This window comes from Heptranchias perlo, unplaced genomic scaffold, assembly GCF_035084215.1.
Source record: "Heptranchias perlo isolate sHepPer1 unplaced genomic scaffold, sHepPer1.hap1 HAP1_SCAFFOLD_60, whole genome shotgun sequence".
Classification (NCBI taxonomy): domain Eukaryota; kingdom Metazoa; phylum Chordata; class Chondrichthyes; order Hexanchiformes; family Hexanchidae; genus Heptranchias; species Heptranchias perlo.
The window spans coordinates 4,221,729-4,242,500 of NW_027139623.1; the positions used below are offsets into that span (position 1 = coordinate 4,221,729).

Consider the following 20,772-nt stretch of genomic DNA (forward strand, 5'->3'; position numbering starts at 1 on the left):
AGGCCATTTGCACCGCCTTTCAGCAAGCTTATCAAAGTCAGTATAGATAATACCCCCTAAATTCATTACAAGCATTTAATACAGCATTACAACTAATGTTTTATCTATAAAATGTTCTCCATTCCCAGTTTTTGAAAATCCCACCCGTGCAATATAATGTGAAGAATGAGTTTATCTTCTGTCCCTCTCTCATCTGCAAACTTCAATGACCCGGGGTTTGGGGACATCTACTGGCCGGAAGCAGAACTGCAACAGTTCGGAACAAATTGCTGAAACCGGACAATGTGCAGTGTGAGCGTGTTTGTGATTGGTGGCAGGTATTAAATCTGATTGGTTTCTTCAGATATCCAATCAGATCGATAAAGGAAAAATATTGTGACATCAGTCCCAATCACAATCATTGCCTTCCCCCATCCCTCATTACCATAGGGCTGTGGGGCTGCCTATTTAATCCGAGCTCGGAGCGGATTTGAGCCTTTTTCTGCGTCTGAAATTCAGTTTGAAAATGCCTGAGGACAAGAAAGTAGCTCCCAAGAAGGGCGCCAAGAAAACCTTGAGTAAAGCACCAGCCAAGGGCGGCAAGAAGCGGAGAAAGTCGAGGAAGGAGAGTTACTCCATCTACGTCTACAAAGTGATGAAGCAGGTTCACCCCGACACCGGCATCTCCTCCAAGGCCATGAGCATCATGAACTCCTTTGTGAACGATATTTTCGAGCGCATCGCGGGTGAGGCTTCCCGCCTGGCTCATTATAATAAACGGGCGACCATCAGCTCCCGGGAGATCCAGACCGCCGTGCGACTGCTGCTGCCCGGGGAACTGGCCAAGCACGCCGTGTCGGAAGGGACAAAGGCGGTGACCAAGTACACCAGCTCCAAGTAAAACTCCACAATGTACTGAAAAAAAATAAACACAAAGGCTCTTTTAAGAGCCACCCACAGTCTCTCTGAAGACGCTGTACCGACACCTGTATGAAATCATTTTACTGTAGATAGTTTGATACTAACTGTCTCTCGATAACTCTTGTGTTTTTGTAGTTTCTCTTGAAATCTGGAAGATTCTCATAATCACAGCCCGGTTTAATCTGTGTGTCGCTTTTTTATTTAGTCCCAATAACCAAAAACGTGTCCCTGATCCTCTCATTCCCGTTCATTTTCCACCCCTTCCCCCGCATCTGCCCCTTCAGAGCCGTTTTAAGGCGGTGGATGAGACTTCTGTCATTTCATTATCCTTTTCACGTTTGTTTGTTCATTATTCGGGAATATCACTTTCAGAACCGCAATCCTTTGTAAAACAGCAGCCCTGAAAGGGAATTCACACCGAGTACAGAATAGTCTAAAGGCTCTGTCACTGTTCGACTTCTTACACCAGGAGTCTCGGCTCCGGTTTCGATCGCGCTGCAGCTCCTGTGAACAGGGATCAATCCACAATCTGTGGTTTGTTACTTTTACAAAGATTGAGCTGGAATCTGTCCCGTTACAAAATGGGACTTTATTCCCGCCGGATTGAAAGCGAACGGTGAATGAAGCCGGATTTTAACCGGATTGTGAAAAATTCTGGAAGTTCTGACGGGAAATGTGGAATAACAGAGTAAAAGAAGAGAGATTTTTAAATCTTTGTCTTTACGCGACATTATTTACTAAATCCGCTTCTTGTGTTACAAATATATTGGCGAGCTTTTCAAATTTCAAAAAAACGGTTCAGTTCGGTATTTTCCGCCTTTTCTCATTGCCGGCTATTGATTGGTGAATTAAACAGCTCTCTGAATGGTCTGTTCGTTGAACCAATGAGATTGAGAACAGATGGACCAATCACAATTGCCCCCACTGTTCTCCTCCAGAAGGTATAAGAAGGGCGAGTGCGGGAGGATTTCTTCATTCTTTGTGAAAGTGTTTGTGAGATTGTGGAAATGTCTGGAAGAGGAAAAACCGGCGGTAAAGCTCGGGCCAAGGCCAAGTCTCGCTCATCCCGGGCCGGACTGCAGTTTCCTGTGGGCCGTGTTCATAGGCTCCTGCGAAAGGGGAACTACGCTGAACGTGTGGGTGCCGGAGCCCCGGTCTATCTGGCTGCTGTGCTCGAGTATCTGACGGCTGAAATCCTCGAGCTGGCCGGCAACGCGGCCCGGGACAACAAGAAGACCCGCATCATCCCCAGACACCTGCAGCTGGCCATCCGCAACGACGAGGAGCTCAACAAGCTGCTGGGACGGGTGACCATCGCTCAGGGCGGGGTGCTGCCTAATATCCAGGCCGTGCTGCTGCCGAAGAAAACCAGCACTGTGAGCTCCAAGAGCAAATAAAGCAGCCAAGATTTAATCTGATAACCCAAAGGCTCTTTTCAGAGCCACCCACTGTATCTATGAAAGGGCTGGTTACTGTCTGAAGAGACTGACCTATTGATTACAGTTATCCCACGTTAATACAGCGGTTAAACTAATGGGAGCCAATGTAATTCACCGAGCACATGGGTGATCGGTGTACGGGTCTTGTTGTGAGTTGGGATAGGGGAACGGTGTTTTGGAGGAGTTCAAGTTTACACAGGGCAGAAGATCGGAGGCTGACCAGGGGAGCATTGGAAGAGCCAAGTCTGGAGGTAACAAGGGCGTGGGTGAGGGTTTCAGCACCAGATCAGCTGAGACAGGGGAGGAGACGCGCGATGTTTCGGAGGTGGAAGTTGGTGGTCTTGGTGGTGGAGCGGAAATGGGGTCTGATGCTTATCTCAGGGTAAATTGGACGCTGAGGTTGCGAAGTTTAAGATTCCGCTTCACACAGTGGCCAGGGACAAGTCTCTGTCCATCTCAGTCCTTGAATCCAGTCCCCACACAGGAACTGTCTCTGTCCATCCCAGTACCTGAATCTATCCAGTCCCCACACAGGATCATTTTCCATCCATCCAGGTGCCTGAATCTATCCAGTCCCCACACAGGATAATTCTCTATCCATCCAGGTCCCTGAATCTATTCAGTCCCCACACAGGACCAGTCTCCATCCATCCCGGTGCCTGAATCTATTCAGTCCCATACTGACCCAAGCACGGAAAGGTATCGGGTGCCTTCCACACCGATTCAAGTTTATTGAACTTTTGGGCGCCTACTGTCAGCTACAAATCTGAAAACTAAAACTCCCTCTTCCAACGGTCCCGTAGCGGCACTGATTGATTCTGTTATGACAGTGATTGTATTGGAACTGTAGTGTGCCTCATTTATTGAATTTAAATTGTATTTTCCGCCTTTTTTTTCGAGCAATCCTTGAATATTAAGGCGGAGTCTGTAAGGATTGTGTCTGAATTTATATTTCGCATTTGATGCTGGTGAAAAGTTTATAAAGGACGGTAACTGATTCCTGGAGGCGGAGCTTGAAGTTTCACGTCCGCTTGTCCGTCATTCCGAGCCAGTCTCCTCCCTCCCGCACTTCATGCTCTGTCTGTCATTCAAACACTCCTCCCCGGCCTCTCCGATAATGTGCCTTTCTCAAAACCAGGTCGGGGCGGGCTTTATAAATAGAGAAGAAAGGCGAGAGTTTTTCATTCAGCGGCGATCTGAGTGAAGAATCATCATGTCTGGCAGAGGTAAAGGAGGAAAAGGACTGGGCAAAGGAGGAGCCAAGCGGCACCGGAAAGTGCTTCGTGATAACATCCAGGGGATCACCAAACCAGCCATCCGCCGCCTGGCTCGCCGTGGCGGTGTCAAGCGGATCTCGGGTCTGATCTACGAGGAAACCCGCGGGGTGCTGAAGGTTTTCCTGGAGAATGTGATCAGGGACGCGGTCACCTACACTGAACACGCCAAGCGCAAGACGGTCACTGCCATGGATGTGGTGTACGCTCTGAAACGGCAGGGCCGCACTCTCTATGGCTTCGGCGGTTGAACAATTCGACCCTTTCAAACCGGACACAAAACAAAGGCTCTTCTAAGAGCCACCCACCGCCTCACAGAGAGCACTGACCTGGAAACGGGGAGAGGAAAGATCTCGGGATGGGGAATCAGTTTCTGATATTTAATTAGTATAGGGCGATTCCCCAACACTCGGTACAGGGAGATCAGAAACAACGGCCGGGGTTCTCAGCCATCCCGAGAGAAGGAGCGGAATTCCCGGTTTCACGGTATAAATGAACAGGCGGTGATACAGAGTCTTTCCCCAGACATTACATTCTCCGCTCAGAGTAAAATCCCTCCTCACTCCCTCTCCCGCTGTGTCCTCTCTGCTCGGTCTTTATTTCCTGCTCTCATTCAATTATCAGTTCGATGTGAAGTTTCTGTTTGAGGAGCGGTTCACCGGGCCGGAACTGGCGGGATTTTTGAAATTGAAGCTGGACTTTGTCCCGTTACGGAAAGCAATGACCGGGGCTTTATTCCCGCCCGTTTACAGACAGATCAGAGAATGAACCGGAATGTGAAACAGCCTGAGATTTGAGCTGAGGAGTGGGAAATAATGGAGATTATAAAGAGAGAGATTCTTAAATTGCTGGAGGGAAATGAGATTTTCTTGAAACTGTTATTTGATGCTCTGAAATTGGCGGGCTTTTTGAAATTGATGGTTAATTTCAGCTCAGCCAATTGGGGCCCAATATCTCCCGCCGTTTCGGTCTGACTGACAGAGCTCGGTTCAATCATCGTCCAGGGGCGATCCCTCCCTGACTGGGTGTGGGACTGAAGCCAATCAGAGGCCAGGGGCGGATCCCCTGAGACACTTTAAAAGACGGCCCCAGAGCGCACTCCGTATTAACAGTCTGTGTGTCTCAGGTTGTGTTCAGATCTGTTCAGAAAATGGCCAGGACCAAGCAGACAGCGCGTAAATCGACCGGCGGGAAAGCTCCTCGCAAACAGTTGGCTACCAAAGCGGCGAGGAAGAGCGCTCCAGCCACGGGCGGAGTGAAGAAGCCTCATCGCTACAGACCCGGCACTGTGGCTCTGAGGGAGATCCGCCGCTACCAGAAATCCACCGAGCTGCTGATCCGCAAACTGCCCTTCCAGCGCCTGGTGCGAGAGATCGCTCAGGACTTCAAGACAGACCTGCGCTTCCAGAGCTCGGCCGTCATGGCCCTGCAGGAGGCCAGCGAGGCTTACCTGGTGGGGCTGTTTGAGGACACCAACCTGTGCGCCATCCACGCCAAGCGAGTCACCATCATGCCCAAAGACATCCAGCTGGCCCGCCGCATCCGCGGGGAACGCGCCGAAACCCGACCCGGCTTCAGCACCAAGTGCAACAAAGGCTCTTTTCAGAGCCACCAAATCGGCGATGGAAAGAGCTGTGATCTCCTTTGTTGAAATGGCAGGGCCGTGAGAAATTTGCTTAAATGGGAAATGTATAAAGGGGAGGGAGCAGATATCAGACGGGCAGGGACAGAATAAATACCTCACTCACATCCAAACACAAATTTCACACATTCTTTATTCAGTAATCGCTGACACAATAAACAACTGATCATTCAGCATATGGATCATTTGTATTTCACAAGTTATTGTTAGTTTCGCGAATCGGAATCAAGTCCTTTGACAGACAGTGACCAGCCCTTTCATAAATACAGTGGGTGGCTCTGAAAAGAGCCTTTGGGTTATCAGATTAAATCTTGATCGCTTTATTTGCTCTTGGAGCTCACAGTGCTGGTTTTCTTCGGCAGCAGCACGGCCTGGATATTAGGCAGCACCCCACCCTGAGCGATGGTCACCCGTCCCAGCAGCTTGTTGAGCTCCTCGTCGTTGCGGATGGCCAGCTGCAGGTGTCTGGGGATGATGCGGGTCTTCTTGTTGTCCCGGGCCGCGTTGCCGGCTAGCTCGAGGATTTCAGCCGTCAGATACTCGAGCACAGCAGCCAGATAGACCGGGGCTCCGGCACCCACACGTTCAGCGTAGTTCCCCTTTCGCAGGAGCCTGTGAACACGACCCACAGGGAACTGCAGTCCGGCCCGGGATGAGCGAGACTTGGCCTTGGCCCGAGCTTTACCGCCAGTTTTTCCTCTTCCAGACATTTCCACAATCTCACAAATACTTTCACAACGAATGAAGAATGATTTCCGTATTTACCCTTCTTACAGACTGAAAGATCATCTGATTGGTTGTTCTTTAATACACCTCATTTGCCTATTTCATTAACCAATCAGATAGCTGGGAATCAGAAGAGGGCGGGATTTTCCGGCCTCAACGTTCAGACCAGGAATTTGATGAATTTCAAAAAGCCCGCCAATTTCAGTGTAGTAAAGGACCGGATTTCGATCAATGTTCTCCCTGAGCACAAGATTTTAAACCCGTTCTTTTTATCTTGTCTTATTCAGCGCTCCCCATCACCAATCGCTGGCGCCGTTTTAAAATCTGCTTTAAATTATCGCTAATTTTATCATCGCATTCAAACTGTACCGAACGGGACGAAATCCCCATTCACAGCATTCCGTGAAGGGACACGTTTCAATTTAGTCTTTATAAAAGTGACACGTTATAGATTGGTCCCTTCTCACAGAGCCGAGAGTGTTTCTGTGAAAAGACGGACCCGGACGGAGTTCTCATTCTGCCCCGACTCCGCTGTGTTACTGCAAGCGGTGGGTTTGCTGTTGATGTGGGGAGACTGAATTCATAGAGATAATGGAAATGCTAAGGGGTCATTCAGGGTGTGTTCGTCGCCGGAATAGTAACGCTTTAAGAACAAAGCGAATGGGAAGGAGCGGATCAGAAACTCGTGTTCACTTTATGGGTCAGAAATTTCAACGGCGTAGAGTATCAGTTTTCGATTGGAATAATATCGCGGTGTTAAAAACATACTATGTAAATATATCGGAAATGCAGCTCCTTCAGAGAGGTTGTGGGTGGCTCTTAAAAGAGCCGTTGTTTTTTTTCAGTACATTGTGGAGTTTTACTTGGAGCTGGTGTACTTGGTCACCGCCTTTGTCCCTTCCGACACGGCGTGCTTGGCCAGTTCCCCGGGCAGCAGCAGGCGCACGGCGGTCTGGATCTCCCGGGAGCTGATGGTGCGCCGTTTATTATAATGGGCCAGGCGGGAAGCCTCACCCGCGATGCGCTCGAAAATATCGTTCACAAAGGAGTTCATGATGCTCATGGCCTTGGAGGAGATGCCGGTGTCGGGGTGAACCTGCTTCATCACTTTGTAGACGTAGATGGAGTAACTCTCCTTCCTCGACTTTCTCCGCTTCTTGCCGCCCTTGGCTGGTGCTTTACTCAGGGTTTTCTTGGCGCCCTTCTTGGGAGCTGCTTTCTTGTCCTCAGGCATTTTCAAACTCAATTTCAGACCCAGAAATGACCCAAATCCGCTCCGAGCTCGGATTAAATAGGCAGCCCCACAGCCCTATGGTAATGAGGGATGGGGGAAGGCAATGATTGTGATTGGGTCATTGGGAGTGATGCAACGTCACCTTTTCCTTTCACTCTCTGATTGGTTTCTTCAGATATCCAATCAGATTTAATACCTGCCACCAATCACAAACACGCTCACACTGCACATTGTCCGGTTTCAGCAATTTGTTCCGAACTGTTGCAGTTCTGCTTCCGGCCAGTAGATGTCCCCAAACCCCGGGTCATTGAAGTTTACAGATGAGAGAGGGACAGAAGATAAACTCATTCTTCACATTATATTGCACGAGTGGGATTTAGAAAAACTGGGAATGGAGACAAGCTGCAAGTACATTTTGTTAGAGCAAACATTAGTTGTAATGCTGTGTTAAATTCTTGTAATTAATTTACGGGGTATTGCCTAACTGAGTAAGACTGCGACCAAATTCAAGAAGCCTTTAATAAGCTTGCTGAAAGGCGGTGGAAATGGCCATTAAATTTCCATAAAGAAAGGTGTGAGGTGGTGCATTTTGCTCGGTGGAAAAAGGAGGCCAAATACGTCTTGGAAAATAAGAGTCTAAATGGGGTAGAAGAGCAAAGTGATTTAGGGGTACAGATTGACAAATCTTTAAAAGTAGCAACACAGGTTGATAAGGCCATAAAAAGCAAACACAGAGGTTTATTTCTAGAGGAGGAGAATTGAAAAGCAGATAAGTTATGTTGAACTGTAATTTAAACTGTGAAACCTTCTGTCAAACTGTTAAACCTTCCCTTTCTGAAATCCGTGCTGACTATTCTTTATTATATTTTCGGTTTCTAGATGTTTTTCTCTTGCATCATTGAGTAAAGGATTCCATGATCACTCCCACCACCGACCTTTAGTTAACTGGTCTATAGTTCCCTGGACTTGTTCTATCTCCTGTTTTAAATTGTAAGAATCACATTAACTGTCATCCAGTCCTCTGGCACTATTCCTTTTTCGATATATGTAACAGTGCCTCTGCTATCTCTTCCCTTGCATCATTTGATATGTGCGGATGCAATCCATCTGGACCAGGAGTTTAACCTCCCTTTCTAACTTAAATGTCTTGATTTATTTATTGACCTCTTCCTCTAATATCATGTTCACCCTGTTAATCTCCCGGGTAAATACTGAGGCAAAGTAATAATTCAATATTTCTGCCATTTCGCTGACTTTACCTGTGAGTTTATCTTGTGCATCCCTTAGTGGCACTCAAACTATTCTGATTTTCTTTCTTTTATTTTTGTGTCTGTGGAATAATTTACTATTTCTTTTTCTATTCCTTGATAATTTGATTTCATGGTTCCTGTTTCCTTCCCTAATTGTTTTTGTGACTTCTTCCTAACCTCTTCCTATTTGCTTTTGTCATCCTCTTATTTAATATCTATAAATGAGAAATTCCACCAGCTTGTTGTGTCTGTTCAGGGGCTGATGTTTGGGAACTATTTATTGTCTATGTTTATAGTGCCAGAAACCCAAAGGGAGCAATTCAGTCCCAAACTCCACAGAAACATTCTATTTCTCCCTCCTAGTGAAATAAGGTGCTATAATGGTGAGTATAGCTGCCTTCCAAGCAGTTAATTGCAAAAGTTTTGAATCCCAGCACGCTGAATTCAGAAACGCCAAGACTGGAACCGAATTTGATGATGTTCAGAGGGATAGTGTTTCCAAAACACAAACGGGTCTAATTTATATAAAAAATACATTAAAATTCATTTATTTCCCCCATAACGTTGAATTTAACTCTGATCCTTTGTATTATTATTTCCCCTGATCTGTGCAGTGGATACGGGACACAATTGCCCGGATTCAGTGAAATTAATTGATTTTCTGAAGTTTTTCCCTCTGCTGATTCCCGTTCCTTATTTAAATTATGTCGGATTAACCTTTCTGATCTATAGAAGGGTCATCGTCCTGAACCGTTATCCCGAGCTTCCCTTCTCCACAGATGCTGCCGGACCTGCTGAGTCTTTCCAGCATTTTCGGTTTTAATTTTTTCTACATTTTATCCCTTTCACTTTTGACGGTCGCCATTGAAACTTCCAGATTTGCGCTCAGTTTTTATTTGTGTTTCAGTTCGGTTTATTTGAATTAATATAAATCGTGTCCTGAGAAATCAGACAGAAATATTGCGCAATGTAGAGTGAAATATAATGGGGCAACTTTCGAATGAGCAAAACAGAAACTTAATTATGAATTAATTGTCTAATTTTTCACTGACAAAATATGAAAAATACGAGAGTAGAATTTACAGAGAGAAAATATTTCCTCACATTGCACATTGTCCTGAATCTGTAACAATGACAGATAATGTGAATTTGTTCCAATCTGTTACAGTTCTCACTTATGGCCAGTAGATATCAGACTGTATGTGAGTGTGGGATTAATTCTCTGTCTGTCAGTCTCTGTTACTGTATGTGAGTGTGATATTCATTCTGTATCCGTCAGTCTCCAGTACAGTCTGTGAGTGTGGGATTCATTCTGTAACTCAGTCTCTGGGCAAAGTGCAAGTCTGTATTCGTTCTGTATTCTTATTTCAGGTTACAGTATGCTGCTTTAAATTGTATCTTTAATTCATTAATGTATGCAAATCTTCCATCTAGCATTAATTTGTAAATATGGATAGACTTTTGGATTTTATTTTAATCAAACAACATGTGTGAGTTTTGTTGTAGGATTACATCTGAATCTCTGAAGATAATGTACACTTCAATCTTTTACTGTGAAATTATTGGACTGGTATTTATTGTGTAGCTCAGTTTGGGCGAATGGAATTGATACTGTATCTTTCAGTCTGACACTGTGTGAGATTTTTGGACTGGTGTGTAATGTGTGGTTCAGTCTGTACTAATGGAATTGACACTCGAACTCTCAGTCAGACACGGTGAGAGATTTTTGGACTAGTTTGTAATGTGTAGCTGAGTCTACACTAATAGGATTCATACTGTATATTTTAGTGTGATAATGTATTAGAATTTTGGACGGTATATAATATGTAGCTCAGTCTGCACTAATGGCATTCATACTGTAACTTTCCGTCTAATACTGTGTAATATATTTGGACTGGTTTGTAAGGTGTAGTTCAGTCTGCACTAATGGAATTGATACTGTATCTTTCAATTTGATACTGAGTGTGACTTTTCGACTGGTATCTAATATATACCTCAATCTGCACTAATGGGATTGATACTGTATCTTCCAATCTGATACTGTGAGAGATTTTTGTACTGGTATGTAACATGTAGGTCAGTCTGTACTAATCAAATCGATACTATATCTTTCAGTATGAAACTGTACGTGATTTTTGGACTGGTATCTAATGTGATCCTCTGTCTGCAGTAAAGGAATTGATACTCTGCCTTTCAGTTTGAAACAATATGATTTTTGGACACGTAATTAATGTGTACTTCAGTCTGCACTAATGGAATTGATACTGTATCTTTCAACCTGACACTGAGATTTTTGGACTGGTATGTGATGTGTACCTCAGTTTGCAGTGAAGGAATTGAAAATTTACCTTTCATTCTGAGACTATGAGGTTTTTGAACATATATGTGAGTCAAATATGGGTAACATCTGAACTGGTATCTAATTTGTATCTCAGTGCACAATATTGTCATGAATACTGCATCTTTAAACTCATAATGTGTATGAGTTGTGGGCTGGCATTTAATTTGAATCTTGCAGTACACTATTGTGATTCATTCTGTACCTATCAATCGGTACCATGTGTGAGTTCAATCTGGTATTTAATTTGTAGCTAATGCTGAACTAATGTGAGATTGACACAGTGCCTTTCAATCTGATACTGGGTGTGATTTTGGACTGGGAATTATTTATCTGACGGTCAGCGGTACTGAGTTGTTGTGATATTGAAATTCCGTCTGTCTCTCCTGCTCTGTTTGACTGTTGGATTGGGATTAGTGTGGGATTGACTATTTCTGCGGTGTGAGACTGTGGGACTGATGACCTGTCTGCGTCCCTGTGCTCTGTGAGTGATAATGTACATACTGTGTGTGAGAAGGAGCTGGCTGCACTGTTCCTTGTGCCTCGGGTGCAGGAAACATCACACTGATTCTGGGTCCTTCAAGGATTTGACTGTTGGAAGAAAAAGAATCTCTTGTAATTCAAGAACAGGTGAAGTAGAAAATACAAAAGTGATCAATTGAATCTGTCTGTTAATAATCATTGTAATATCCACAAATGAAAACCAGTGATACAAATAGTGTCAGTGTCTGACTCCACTGCAGTACTGCAGCACTCAGCTTCTGCACACCAGGTATGTTGGGCTGTTTTACAACAGTTTAGTGACATCCAGACACAACCCAACCCCTGGACTGATCCATGAATGGGACTAGCCGATGGGGCGGGGAACTTTGCACACATCAGATTTCAATTTCCCTCTCCCATGGGACTAACCGTTCAACCGAAACAAAAAAGCAACTGTTTAAAATGTGTCCTTCATACTTCTCACCTGATGCCTGCAATAGATGCTCTTTGTATAACTCCCCATATCCTTACTGTCCGGCTCTGTTTACTGTTCAATAACAAACACTAAAGGTTAATGGTCAGGTTTAAAATCAGAATTAATTCCTGCCACCAATCACAAACACGCTCACACTGCACCTTGTCCGGTTTCAGCAATTTGTTCCGAACTGTTGCAGTTCTGCTTCCGGCCAGTAGATGTCCCCAAACCCCGGGTCATTGAAGTTTACAGATGAGAGAGGGACAGAAGATAAACTCATTCTTCACATTATATTGCACGGGTGGGATTTAGAAAAACTGGGAATGGAGACGAGCTCCAAGTACATTTTGTTTGACCAAACACTACTTGTAATGCTGTGTTAAATTCTTGTAATTGATTTCGGGGGTATTTTCAATACTGAGGAAGATTGGGACAAAATAAACTTGCAGAACGGCCGTGTAAATGGCCATTGAATTTCAATATAGAAAGGTGTGAGGTGGGGCATTTCGCTAGGGGGAATAAGGAGGCCACACACTGCTTGGAAAATAAGAGTCCAAATGGGGTAGAGGAGCAATGTAAATCGTGTCCTGAGAAATCAGAGAGAAACACTGCGCAATGTACAGTGAAATATAATGGGGCAAATTCACAACTATGGAATGAGTGAAACAAAAACTTTATTATGAATCAATTGTCTTCATTTTTCACCGTCAAAAAGTGCAAAAATACGAGAGTAAATGTTGCAGACAGAAACTTTCCTCACATTGCACATTGTCCTGTTTCTGTAACCATGACAGATAATGTGAATTTGTTCCCTCATTACAGTTGTCGCTTACCGCCAGCAGAGGTCAGTCTCTGGTACTGTATGTGAGACTGGGATTTATTCTGAATCTGTCAGTCTCTGGTACGGAGTTTGAGCATGGGGTATATTCTGCATCTGTCAGTCTCCAGGTACTATATACAAGTGATGCATTCATTCTGTATCTGTCAGTCTCTGGTACTGTCTGTGAGAGTGGGATACAATCTGTATCTGCCTTTCTCTGCTACTTTATCTCAGTGTGGGATTCATTCTGTAATTCCATCTCTGTGACAATGTGCATTCTGTATTCTTATTTCAGTTTACAATATTGTATTGAAACTTTATCTTTAAGACTTTAAAGTATATACAGTTCTTCATCGAGCATTCAATTTGTTAATATGGATACACTTTTTGATTTTCTTTAATCAAATGACGTGTGTGAGTTTTGGAGTAGTGTTACGTCTTAATCTCTGAACCCTATTGTGAACGATAATATACCTTTCAATCTGTTCACGTTGAAATTACTGGACTGGTATTTAATGTGTCGTTCAGTCTGCAATAATGGAATTAATTCTGTATCTGAGTCTAACACTGTATGAGATTTTTGGACTGGTATGTAATATGTAGCTCATCCTGCACTAAAGGAATTTATACTGTATCTATCAGTCTGATACTGTATGAGATTTTTGGACTGGAATGCAATGTATATCTCAGTCTGCACTAATGGAATTGATACTGAATCTTTTCATGTGATACTGTATGAGATTTTTGGACTGGTGAGTCACATACAGATCAGTCTGTGCTAATGGAATTGATATTGTATCTTTGAGTCTGATACAGTATGAGATTCTTGGACTGCGATATAATATGTGGCTTAGTCTGCACTAATTGAATCGATTCTGTATCTTTCAGTCTAATATTGTTTGAGATTGTTGGACTGATATATAATGTTGAGCTCAGACGGTGCAAATAGAATTTAAATTATATCTTCCAGTCTGATCATATGTGATTTTTGGACTCGTATGTAATGTGTAGCTCAGTCTGTACCAATGGTATTGATAATGTTTATTTCAGTATAACACAAGTATTTACCAATATAACTAATATGTAGCTCAGTCTGCACTAATGGAATTTACACTGTATCTTTCAATCTGCCAATATGAGATCTTTGGACTGGTCTGTAAAGTGTAACTCAGTCTGCAGTAATGTGACTGTGACATTCATTCTGTAACTGTCAGTCTCCAGTACAGTCTGTGAGTGTGGGATTCATTATGTATCTATTAGTCTCTGGTACTGTGTGTGAGTTTGGGATTCATTCTGTATCTGTCAGTCTCTGGTACTATATGTGAGTGTGGGATTCATTCTGTATCTGTCAGTCTCTGGTACTGTATGTGAGTGTGGGATTCATTCTGTATCTACCATTCTCTGCTACATTATCTGAGTGTGGGATTCATTCTGTAATTCAGTCTCTGTGACAATGTGCAAGTCTGAATTCATTCTGTATTATTTCAGTTTACAGTATGATATTTGAAACTGTATCTTTAATACTTTAAATTATATACATTTCTTCATCTAGTGTTTAATTTGTAAATATGGATTACTTTTTGATTTTCTTTAATCAAAAAAGGTGTGTGAGTTTTGGAGTGGGATTACATCTTAATCTCGGAACTCTATTGTGAATGATAATGTACCTTTCAATCTGTTCAAAGTGAAATTATTGGACTGGTATGTCATGTGTAGCTCAGTCTGTAATAATGGGATGAATTCTGTATCTCAATCTAATATTGTGTGAGATTTTTGGACTGGTATGTAATATGTAGCTCAGCCTGCATGAAAGAAATTGATACTGCATCTATCAGTCTGATACTGTATGAGACTTTTGGACTGGTATGTAATGTGTAGCTCAGTCTGCAATAATGGAATTAATTCTGTATCTGACTCGAACACTGCATGATATTTTTGGACTGGTATGTAACATGTAGCTCATCCTGCACTAAAGGAATTGATACTGTATCTATCAGTCTGATACTGTATGAGATTTCTGTACAGGAATGTGAGGTGTAGCTCAGTCTTCAATAATGGAAGTGATACTGAATCTTTCAATCTGATACTTTATGAAATTTTTGGACTGGTGTGTAACATGTAGCTCAGTCCGTGCCATGGAATTGATAGTGCATCTTTGAGTCTGATAAGGTATGAGATTCTTGGACTGCTATATAATGTGTGGCTCAGTCTTCACTGATGGAATTGATACTGTCTCTTTCAGTCTAATATTGTATGGTATTTTCAGTCCGGTATGTAATGTACAGGTCAGGCAGTGCTAATAGAATTGATACTGTATCTTCCAGTCTGATCATTTATGAGGTTTTTGGACCAGTATGTAATGTGTAACTCAGTCTGAACCAATGGTATTGATAATGTTTATTTCAGTATAATACTCTATGAGTATTTACTAATATATCTAATATGTAGCTCAGTCTGCACTAATGGAATTTATAGTGTATCTTTCAATCTGACACGATGATATCTTTGGACTGGTATGTAAAATGTAACTCAGTCTGCAGTAGTGTGATTGTGAGATTCATTCTGTGACTGTCAGTTCCTGATACTCTATGTGAGTGTGGTATTCATTCTGTATCTATCAATCTCTGGTACTGTGTGTTAGTTTGGGATTCATTCTGTATCTATCAGTCTCTGGTACTGTGTGTGAGTTTGGGATTCATTCTTTATCTGTCACTCTCTGATATTGTGTGTGTGAGCGATTCGTTCTGTTCCTGTCAGTCTCTGGTGCTGTATGTGAGTGAGACATTCATTCTGTATCTATCAATTTCTGAACTGTATGTGAGTGATATAAATTCTGTATCTGTCACTCTGTGCTGCAGTGTGTGAGTGTGGGATTCATTTTGAATCTGTCAGTCGCTGGTACATTGTATGAGTTTTGGAATCATTCTATATGTCAGTCTCTGGCCCTCTATCGGAGTGAGAGATTCATTCTTTATCTGTATCTAATTTGTATCTTCATTTACAGTATGGCGTTCAAATCTGTATCTTTAAGACCTTAATATATGAATAATTTTTCCGAGTCTTTACTTGGTAGATAATGATATATTTTGAAATGTAATAAGATAATGTGGGCATCTATTTTTGGACTTCTATTAAATCTACATTGGGAACACAATTGTGAATTTGTTCATCTTCCCACTGATATGGTGACATTTTTGAACTTGTTAATAATGTGTAGCTCAGTCTGCATGAATGGAATGCTGTATATTTCAGTCTGAATCTGTATTAGTATTTTTGTAGTGGTTTCTAATGTGTAGCTCAGTCTGCACTAATGGAATTGATACAGTATCTTTCTATCTATGACTGTGAGATTTTTGCTCTGGTACATAATGTGTAACTCAGCCTGAACCAATTTAGGTGACTGTGAGATTCACTTTGTATCTCTCAGTCTCTGGTACTGTGTGTGAGTGTGGGATTCATTCTGTATCTGTCAATCTCAGGTACTGTGTGTGAGTGTGGGATTCATTCTGTGTCTGTCAGTCTCAGGTACTGTGTGTGAGTGTGGGATTCATTCTGTATCTGTCAGTCTCTGGTGCTGTGTGTGAGTGTGGGATTCATACTTTACCTCTCAGTCTCTCGTGCTTTATTCGAATGTGGGATGAACTCGGTATCTGTCAGTCCTTGGTACTGTATGCCTGTGTGGGATTCATTCTGTTTCTGTCAACTCTGGTACCATACTTGAGTGTGGGATTCACTCTGCGTCTGGCAACCTCTCGTACTGTATGTGAGTTTGGGTTTCCTTCTGCATCTGTCAGTCTCTGGTACGGTATGTGAGTGTGAGATTCATTCTGTGTCTGTGTATTATTATTCTCTCAGGTTGCATTGTGGTATTCAATACTGTAGCTTTAATATCTTAATGTTTAAATAGTTTTTCTCATTAATAAATTGGTAAATATGGACACACTTTTGGATTTGATGCTGGAGGTTTTAATCAAATAATTTGTGTACTTTTTGGACTAGTATTAAATATGTATCTCTATGAGTATTATTGTGAAAGATAATGTATCTTTCAAACTTATATTGTGACATTTGGACTGGTATTTAATGTGTATCTCAGTCTGCACTAACGGAATTGATACTGTATCTTTAAATCTCTTACTATGAGTGTATTATAAACTGGTTTCTAATTTGTTTCTCAGGTTACACTGTCACAGCATTTCTCAATCTGATACTGTACGTGAGTTTTGGACTTGCAATTTGTATTTGAATGGTACACTATTCGAATGGATACTGCATGTATTAAACTCACATGTGTGTGAGAGTTCTCGGGGTACATTGTTGGGGTTCATTCTGTCCCTTTCAATCAGGTAATGCGTATGATTTCTATCTGGTGTTTAATTCATGGCTAATGTTGCCCTTTTGTGAAATTGACAATCTGTTAGTGTGATTTTGGACTGGGATTTTTGTATCCACCTGTCAGCGGGACAGAGTTAGGGGGAAATGGAACAGTGTCTGCCTCACCTGCTCTGTTTGACTGTTGGATTGAAAACGTGTCTCTGGAACTTGGGATCAGTGTGGGACTGAGTACTTCTGCTGTCTGAGACTGTGGAACTGATGACCTGTCTGTGACTCCGTGCTCTGTGTGTGATAATGTACTTACTGTGTGTGAGGAGCTGGCTGCACTGTTCCTTGTGCCTCGGTGGAGGAAACATTACACTGATTTTGGCATCTTCAAGGGTTTGCCTGTAGAAATAAAATTATCTCTTGGAACTCAAGAACAAGTGAGGTAGAAAATACAAAAGTGATCAGTTTAATATCTATTAATAATTATTTTGAATAACCACAAATGAAAACCAGCAATACAAACAGTGTCAGTGTCTGACTCCACTGCAGTACTGCAGCACTCAGCTTCTGCGTACCAGTTGTGCTGGACTGTTTTACAACAATTTAATGACATCCAGTCACAACCCAACCCCTGCACTGATCCATGAATGGGACAACCCGATGGGGCAGGGACCTTTGTCCAAGTCAGGTTTCTAATCCCCTCTCCCAGGGGACTAACCGTTCAACTGAAACCAAACAGCCGCTGTTTAAAATGTGTCCTTCACACTTCTCACCTGGTGCCTGCAATAGATGCTCTTTGTATAACTCCCCACATCCTTACTGTCCGGCTCTGTTTCCACTCTTCACTGTCCAATAACAATAAACAGCGTGAGACTGGAACTAAACCAGGAACATTCACCACTGGTTTGGGGAGAGAAAGCAGCAATGATTTTAAATAGCAGGTTCTTCCCATTCTGTCCCCCTCACCCTGGACACACCCTGTGCACACACAGCCCGAGAATGACCTCTCCCTTCCCCCGCTCACTCCATGTTCCGGGACCAGTTCCTGATCCACTCCGCCTCTTACAAACAGCCCCCGGACTCCCCCTGACCTTCCCCCGGACTCAATGCCGATCTCTGAGCCCATCTGCGGACACGGTCCCGAAGCGATGAGCTGCTGTAACGAGGCTGCTCTTTGCTCCCTTCCCCCGGGGGCCGTGATCTCTCCATTCCCGGCTGTTTTAAACCATCTTCTTCCGCTCACTGAGGGAATGGCGCCCACAGGCCGAGCTGGGGGAGGGCAGCGCGCATGCGCTCTTCTGCTCACCAACAACCAGCGCTGGGGGCGGGGCTGAGTCACGCATGCGCAGATATCTGGTTTAATTCCCAATACAAAAATCGATGGAAACTTTCCCCAATTGGAATTTTTCAGAGTCTGAGCAAAGGAAGTGGGTCTGGGGGAAAGGTCAGAGGGAATGGGGTCCACAGGCAGTGCAGGAACAGGCACCAGAATGGAAAACAGATGGGATTCCACCAGTGCCTAACGCTGGAATCCAGACTGACTTTACAATCTCTAACTATTAAACTAGATGTTTCCATCCCTGCTGTTTCTCTCGGTATCTTTTGATGGTAAAGAGCCTTCCAGAGATAAAGTGGGCGGCTGTGGAATGAGCCAAAGTATACTGCTCATTCTTGGCCCCTCTGCTGATAAATAAATGTGTGACTCCGAAACTGGAGGGAGGATTTCTCAAACCAATCCTGGAGAAACAGTGGAGGAAAGTAGGAGTCGGTGTATCTGACAGCAACAGACCCAGATTTATTTAATTGGAGTGAAACTCTCGGTCACTGAGAGTAATATCGAACAGCCCTGAGCTGCAAAACTCCAGGTGATACAACAGGAAAAGAGGGTTAAATGTGGCCCATTGTTTCTGTCAATGTCTGCACTGTCCCTGAGTGTGGGATTAATAATGTGTCTGTCCCTTGTACAATATCAGTGAGAGATGAGATTGCATCTTCTGTCTCTCCAACGGGATCTTTCTCGATAAAACGGAACTTTACCGGTCATTCTAAAACTAATACTGTTTACGTCTGCCTGTCAATGCGTCCCTCCGCTCGATCTCTCTCTCGCCGTGTGTTGCCCCCTCTCACTCTCTGGTGTTGTATATGCAGGTGGGATACTGCTATTGAGCGTGATATGGACACACTGATAGGAAGTGTAAGACTGATACTGTCCCTCTCTCTCTCTCTCTCCCTGGTGCTGGACATGAAGATGGGATACGTTCTGATATAAAACAGAGAGAATGAGATGTCCGGGCCGGGTCTCACTGTAACTGAGGATGTGGTCGGCTTCGGTCCCTGTTCGTCGTCATTATCTTTTCACAGATTCCGGGCGAGAGTCTCTGAGAGACGGTAACACTGGCGGATAAACTTTTAGTCGGTACTTTCAGTAATTTGTGTATCTGCACCCCTCGATCCCTTTGCTCCTCTATCCTGATCCAGGCAGTGTGTGATCTCCTTATTCTTCATTCTGTAAGTTTATTCATGTCCTCTTGCATTTTGACACATTCTACCTTTGATTTAACTGTACTCCCCAATGTGGTGTCATCGTCAAATTTTGAAATTGTCCTTCCGATTCCCGAATCCAAATCGTAATTTTAAATTGTGAACAACAGTGGTCCCAGCAATGATCCCTGTGTTAAACCACTTCTCAATTTTAGCCACTCTAATTAGCTACCCTTAACTCCTGTTCTCTTTTTTTGTTTTGTAGCCAGCTTGCTATCCATTTCGCCGCCTGTCCCCGACTCCACATGCTCTGAACTTTGCCATGAGTCCACAATCGAAGACCTTCTGAAGATTCAAATGCATTACATCTACTACATTAACTTTGTCTCCGCTTTCAATTACTTCTTCAAAGGATTTAATAAGGTTGGTCCTGTCCTTGTCCTGTTATTAGATTAAATCCTGGCCGCTTCACTTGCTCTTGATGTCCCCAGCTCTTTTCTTCGGCAGCAGCACGGCCTGGATATTAGTCGGCTCCCCGCCCTGAGCGATGGTCACCCGTCCCAGCAGCTTGTTGTACTACTCGTCGTTGCGGATGGACAGCTGCAGGTGTCTGGGGATGATGCGGGTCTTCTTGATGTCGCGGACCGTGTTGCCGGCCAGCTGGAGGATTTCAGCCGTCGGATACTCGAGCACAGTCGCCAGATAGACCGGGGCTCCGGCACCCACACGTTCAGCGTAGTTCCCCTTTCGGAGGAGCCTGTGAACACGGCCCACAGGGAACTGCAGTCCGGCCCGGGATGAGCGAGACTTGGCCTTGGCCCTAAGTTTACCGCCGGATTTTCCTCTTCCAGACATTTCCACAATCTCACAAACACTTTCAAAAAGAATGAAGAAATCCTCCCGCACTCGCCCTTCTTATACCTTCTGGAGGAGTACAGTGGGGGCAATTGTGATGGGTCTCTCTGAGTGTTTACACTGCCCGCTCACCCTCGCTGATATTCTATCTTTCAATTGCTGTAATATTGTCCTTTAGTAATATTGCTACTCCCCCTCCTTTCCCTATTTCCCTGTCCTTTCATAAGATCTTACAGACTTGAATATTAAGCTGCCATTCGTGCCCAGCTTGTAGTCAGGTCTCTGTAATGATTTAATATAATTATTTAACTTTACTCAATGGCTGATGTGAGCTGCGGCAAAATGTATTTCCATCTGGCCAAGTATTGCAGGTATCGACTGTCTCTTCAGTCCGATATCAGGTGAAGAATTACTGGCTGTTGTGTAATTTCCATTGATTGGGGGTTGGCGTCATCTTCTGGGCGGAAACGGGAACTGCAACAGAGCGAGAAAGGATCCGTCAGAAACCAGTTCAAATGAAGAACAAAATCCA

At 43.6% G+C, this 20,772-nt stretch overlaps 3 protein-coding genes and 1 long non-coding RNA gene across 4 annotated transcripts in view; 2 read left to right on the forward strand and 2 right to left on the reverse strand.

Moving 5' to 3' along the window:
• Positions 1 to 1,907: 1,907 nt before the first annotated feature.
• LOC137316790 (histone H2A-like) lies at positions 1,908 to 2,297 on the forward strand. Its single transcript, XM_067980630.1, has one exon. The coding sequence runs from the start codon at positions 1,908 to 1,910 to the stop codon at positions 2,295 to 2,297; it is 390 nt and encodes a 129-aa protein (XP_067836731.1).
• Positions 2,298 to 5,382: 3,085 nt separating this feature from the next.
• On the reverse strand, positions 5,383 to 6,065 carry LOC137316703 (histone H2A-like). Its single transcript, XM_067980547.1, has one exon. The coding sequence runs from the start codon at positions 5,963 to 5,965 to the stop codon at positions 5,576 to 5,578; it is 390 nt and encodes a 129-aa protein (XP_067836648.1). The 5' UTR covers positions 5,966 to 6,065; the 3' UTR covers positions 5,383 to 5,575.
• A 3,407-nt stretch (positions 6,066 to 9,472) lies between these two features.
• LOC137316846 (uncharacterized) lies at positions 9,473 to 17,305 on the reverse strand. The gene is made up of 3 exons (XR_010961628.1): positions 17,221 to 17,305; positions 11,771 to 11,833; positions 9,473 to 11,394 (listed from the first exon to the last, which is right to left on the reverse strand). It is a non-coding gene; the product is annotated as an uncharacterized lncRNA (long non-coding RNA).
• A 1,914-nt stretch (positions 17,306 to 19,219) lies between these two features.
• The window catches only part of LOC137316691 (zinc finger protein 585A-like), a 221,997-nt gene continuing 220,444 nt past the window's right edge, over positions 19,220 to 20,772 (forward strand). Inside the window, exons 1-3 of the mRNA XM_067980536.1 lie at positions 19,220 to 19,292; positions 19,651 to 19,808; positions 19,893 to 20,120. Of these exons, the coding sequence (XP_067836637.1) occupies positions 19,220 to 19,292; positions 19,651 to 19,808; positions 19,893 to 20,120 (459 nt within the window). The remainder of the gene's footprint in view (positions 19,293 to 19,650; positions 19,809 to 19,892; positions 20,121 to 20,772) is intronic.

Coding starts and splice junctions, on each gene's coding strand:
- LOC137316703 (XM_067980547.1), bottom strand. CDS start 5,965: ATGTCTGGAAGAGGAAAAACTGGCGGTAAAGCTCGGGCCAAGGCCAAG.
- LOC137316790 (XM_067980630.1), top strand. CDS start 1,908: ATGTCTGGAAGAGGAAAAACCGGCGGTAAAGCTCGGGCCAAGGCCAAG.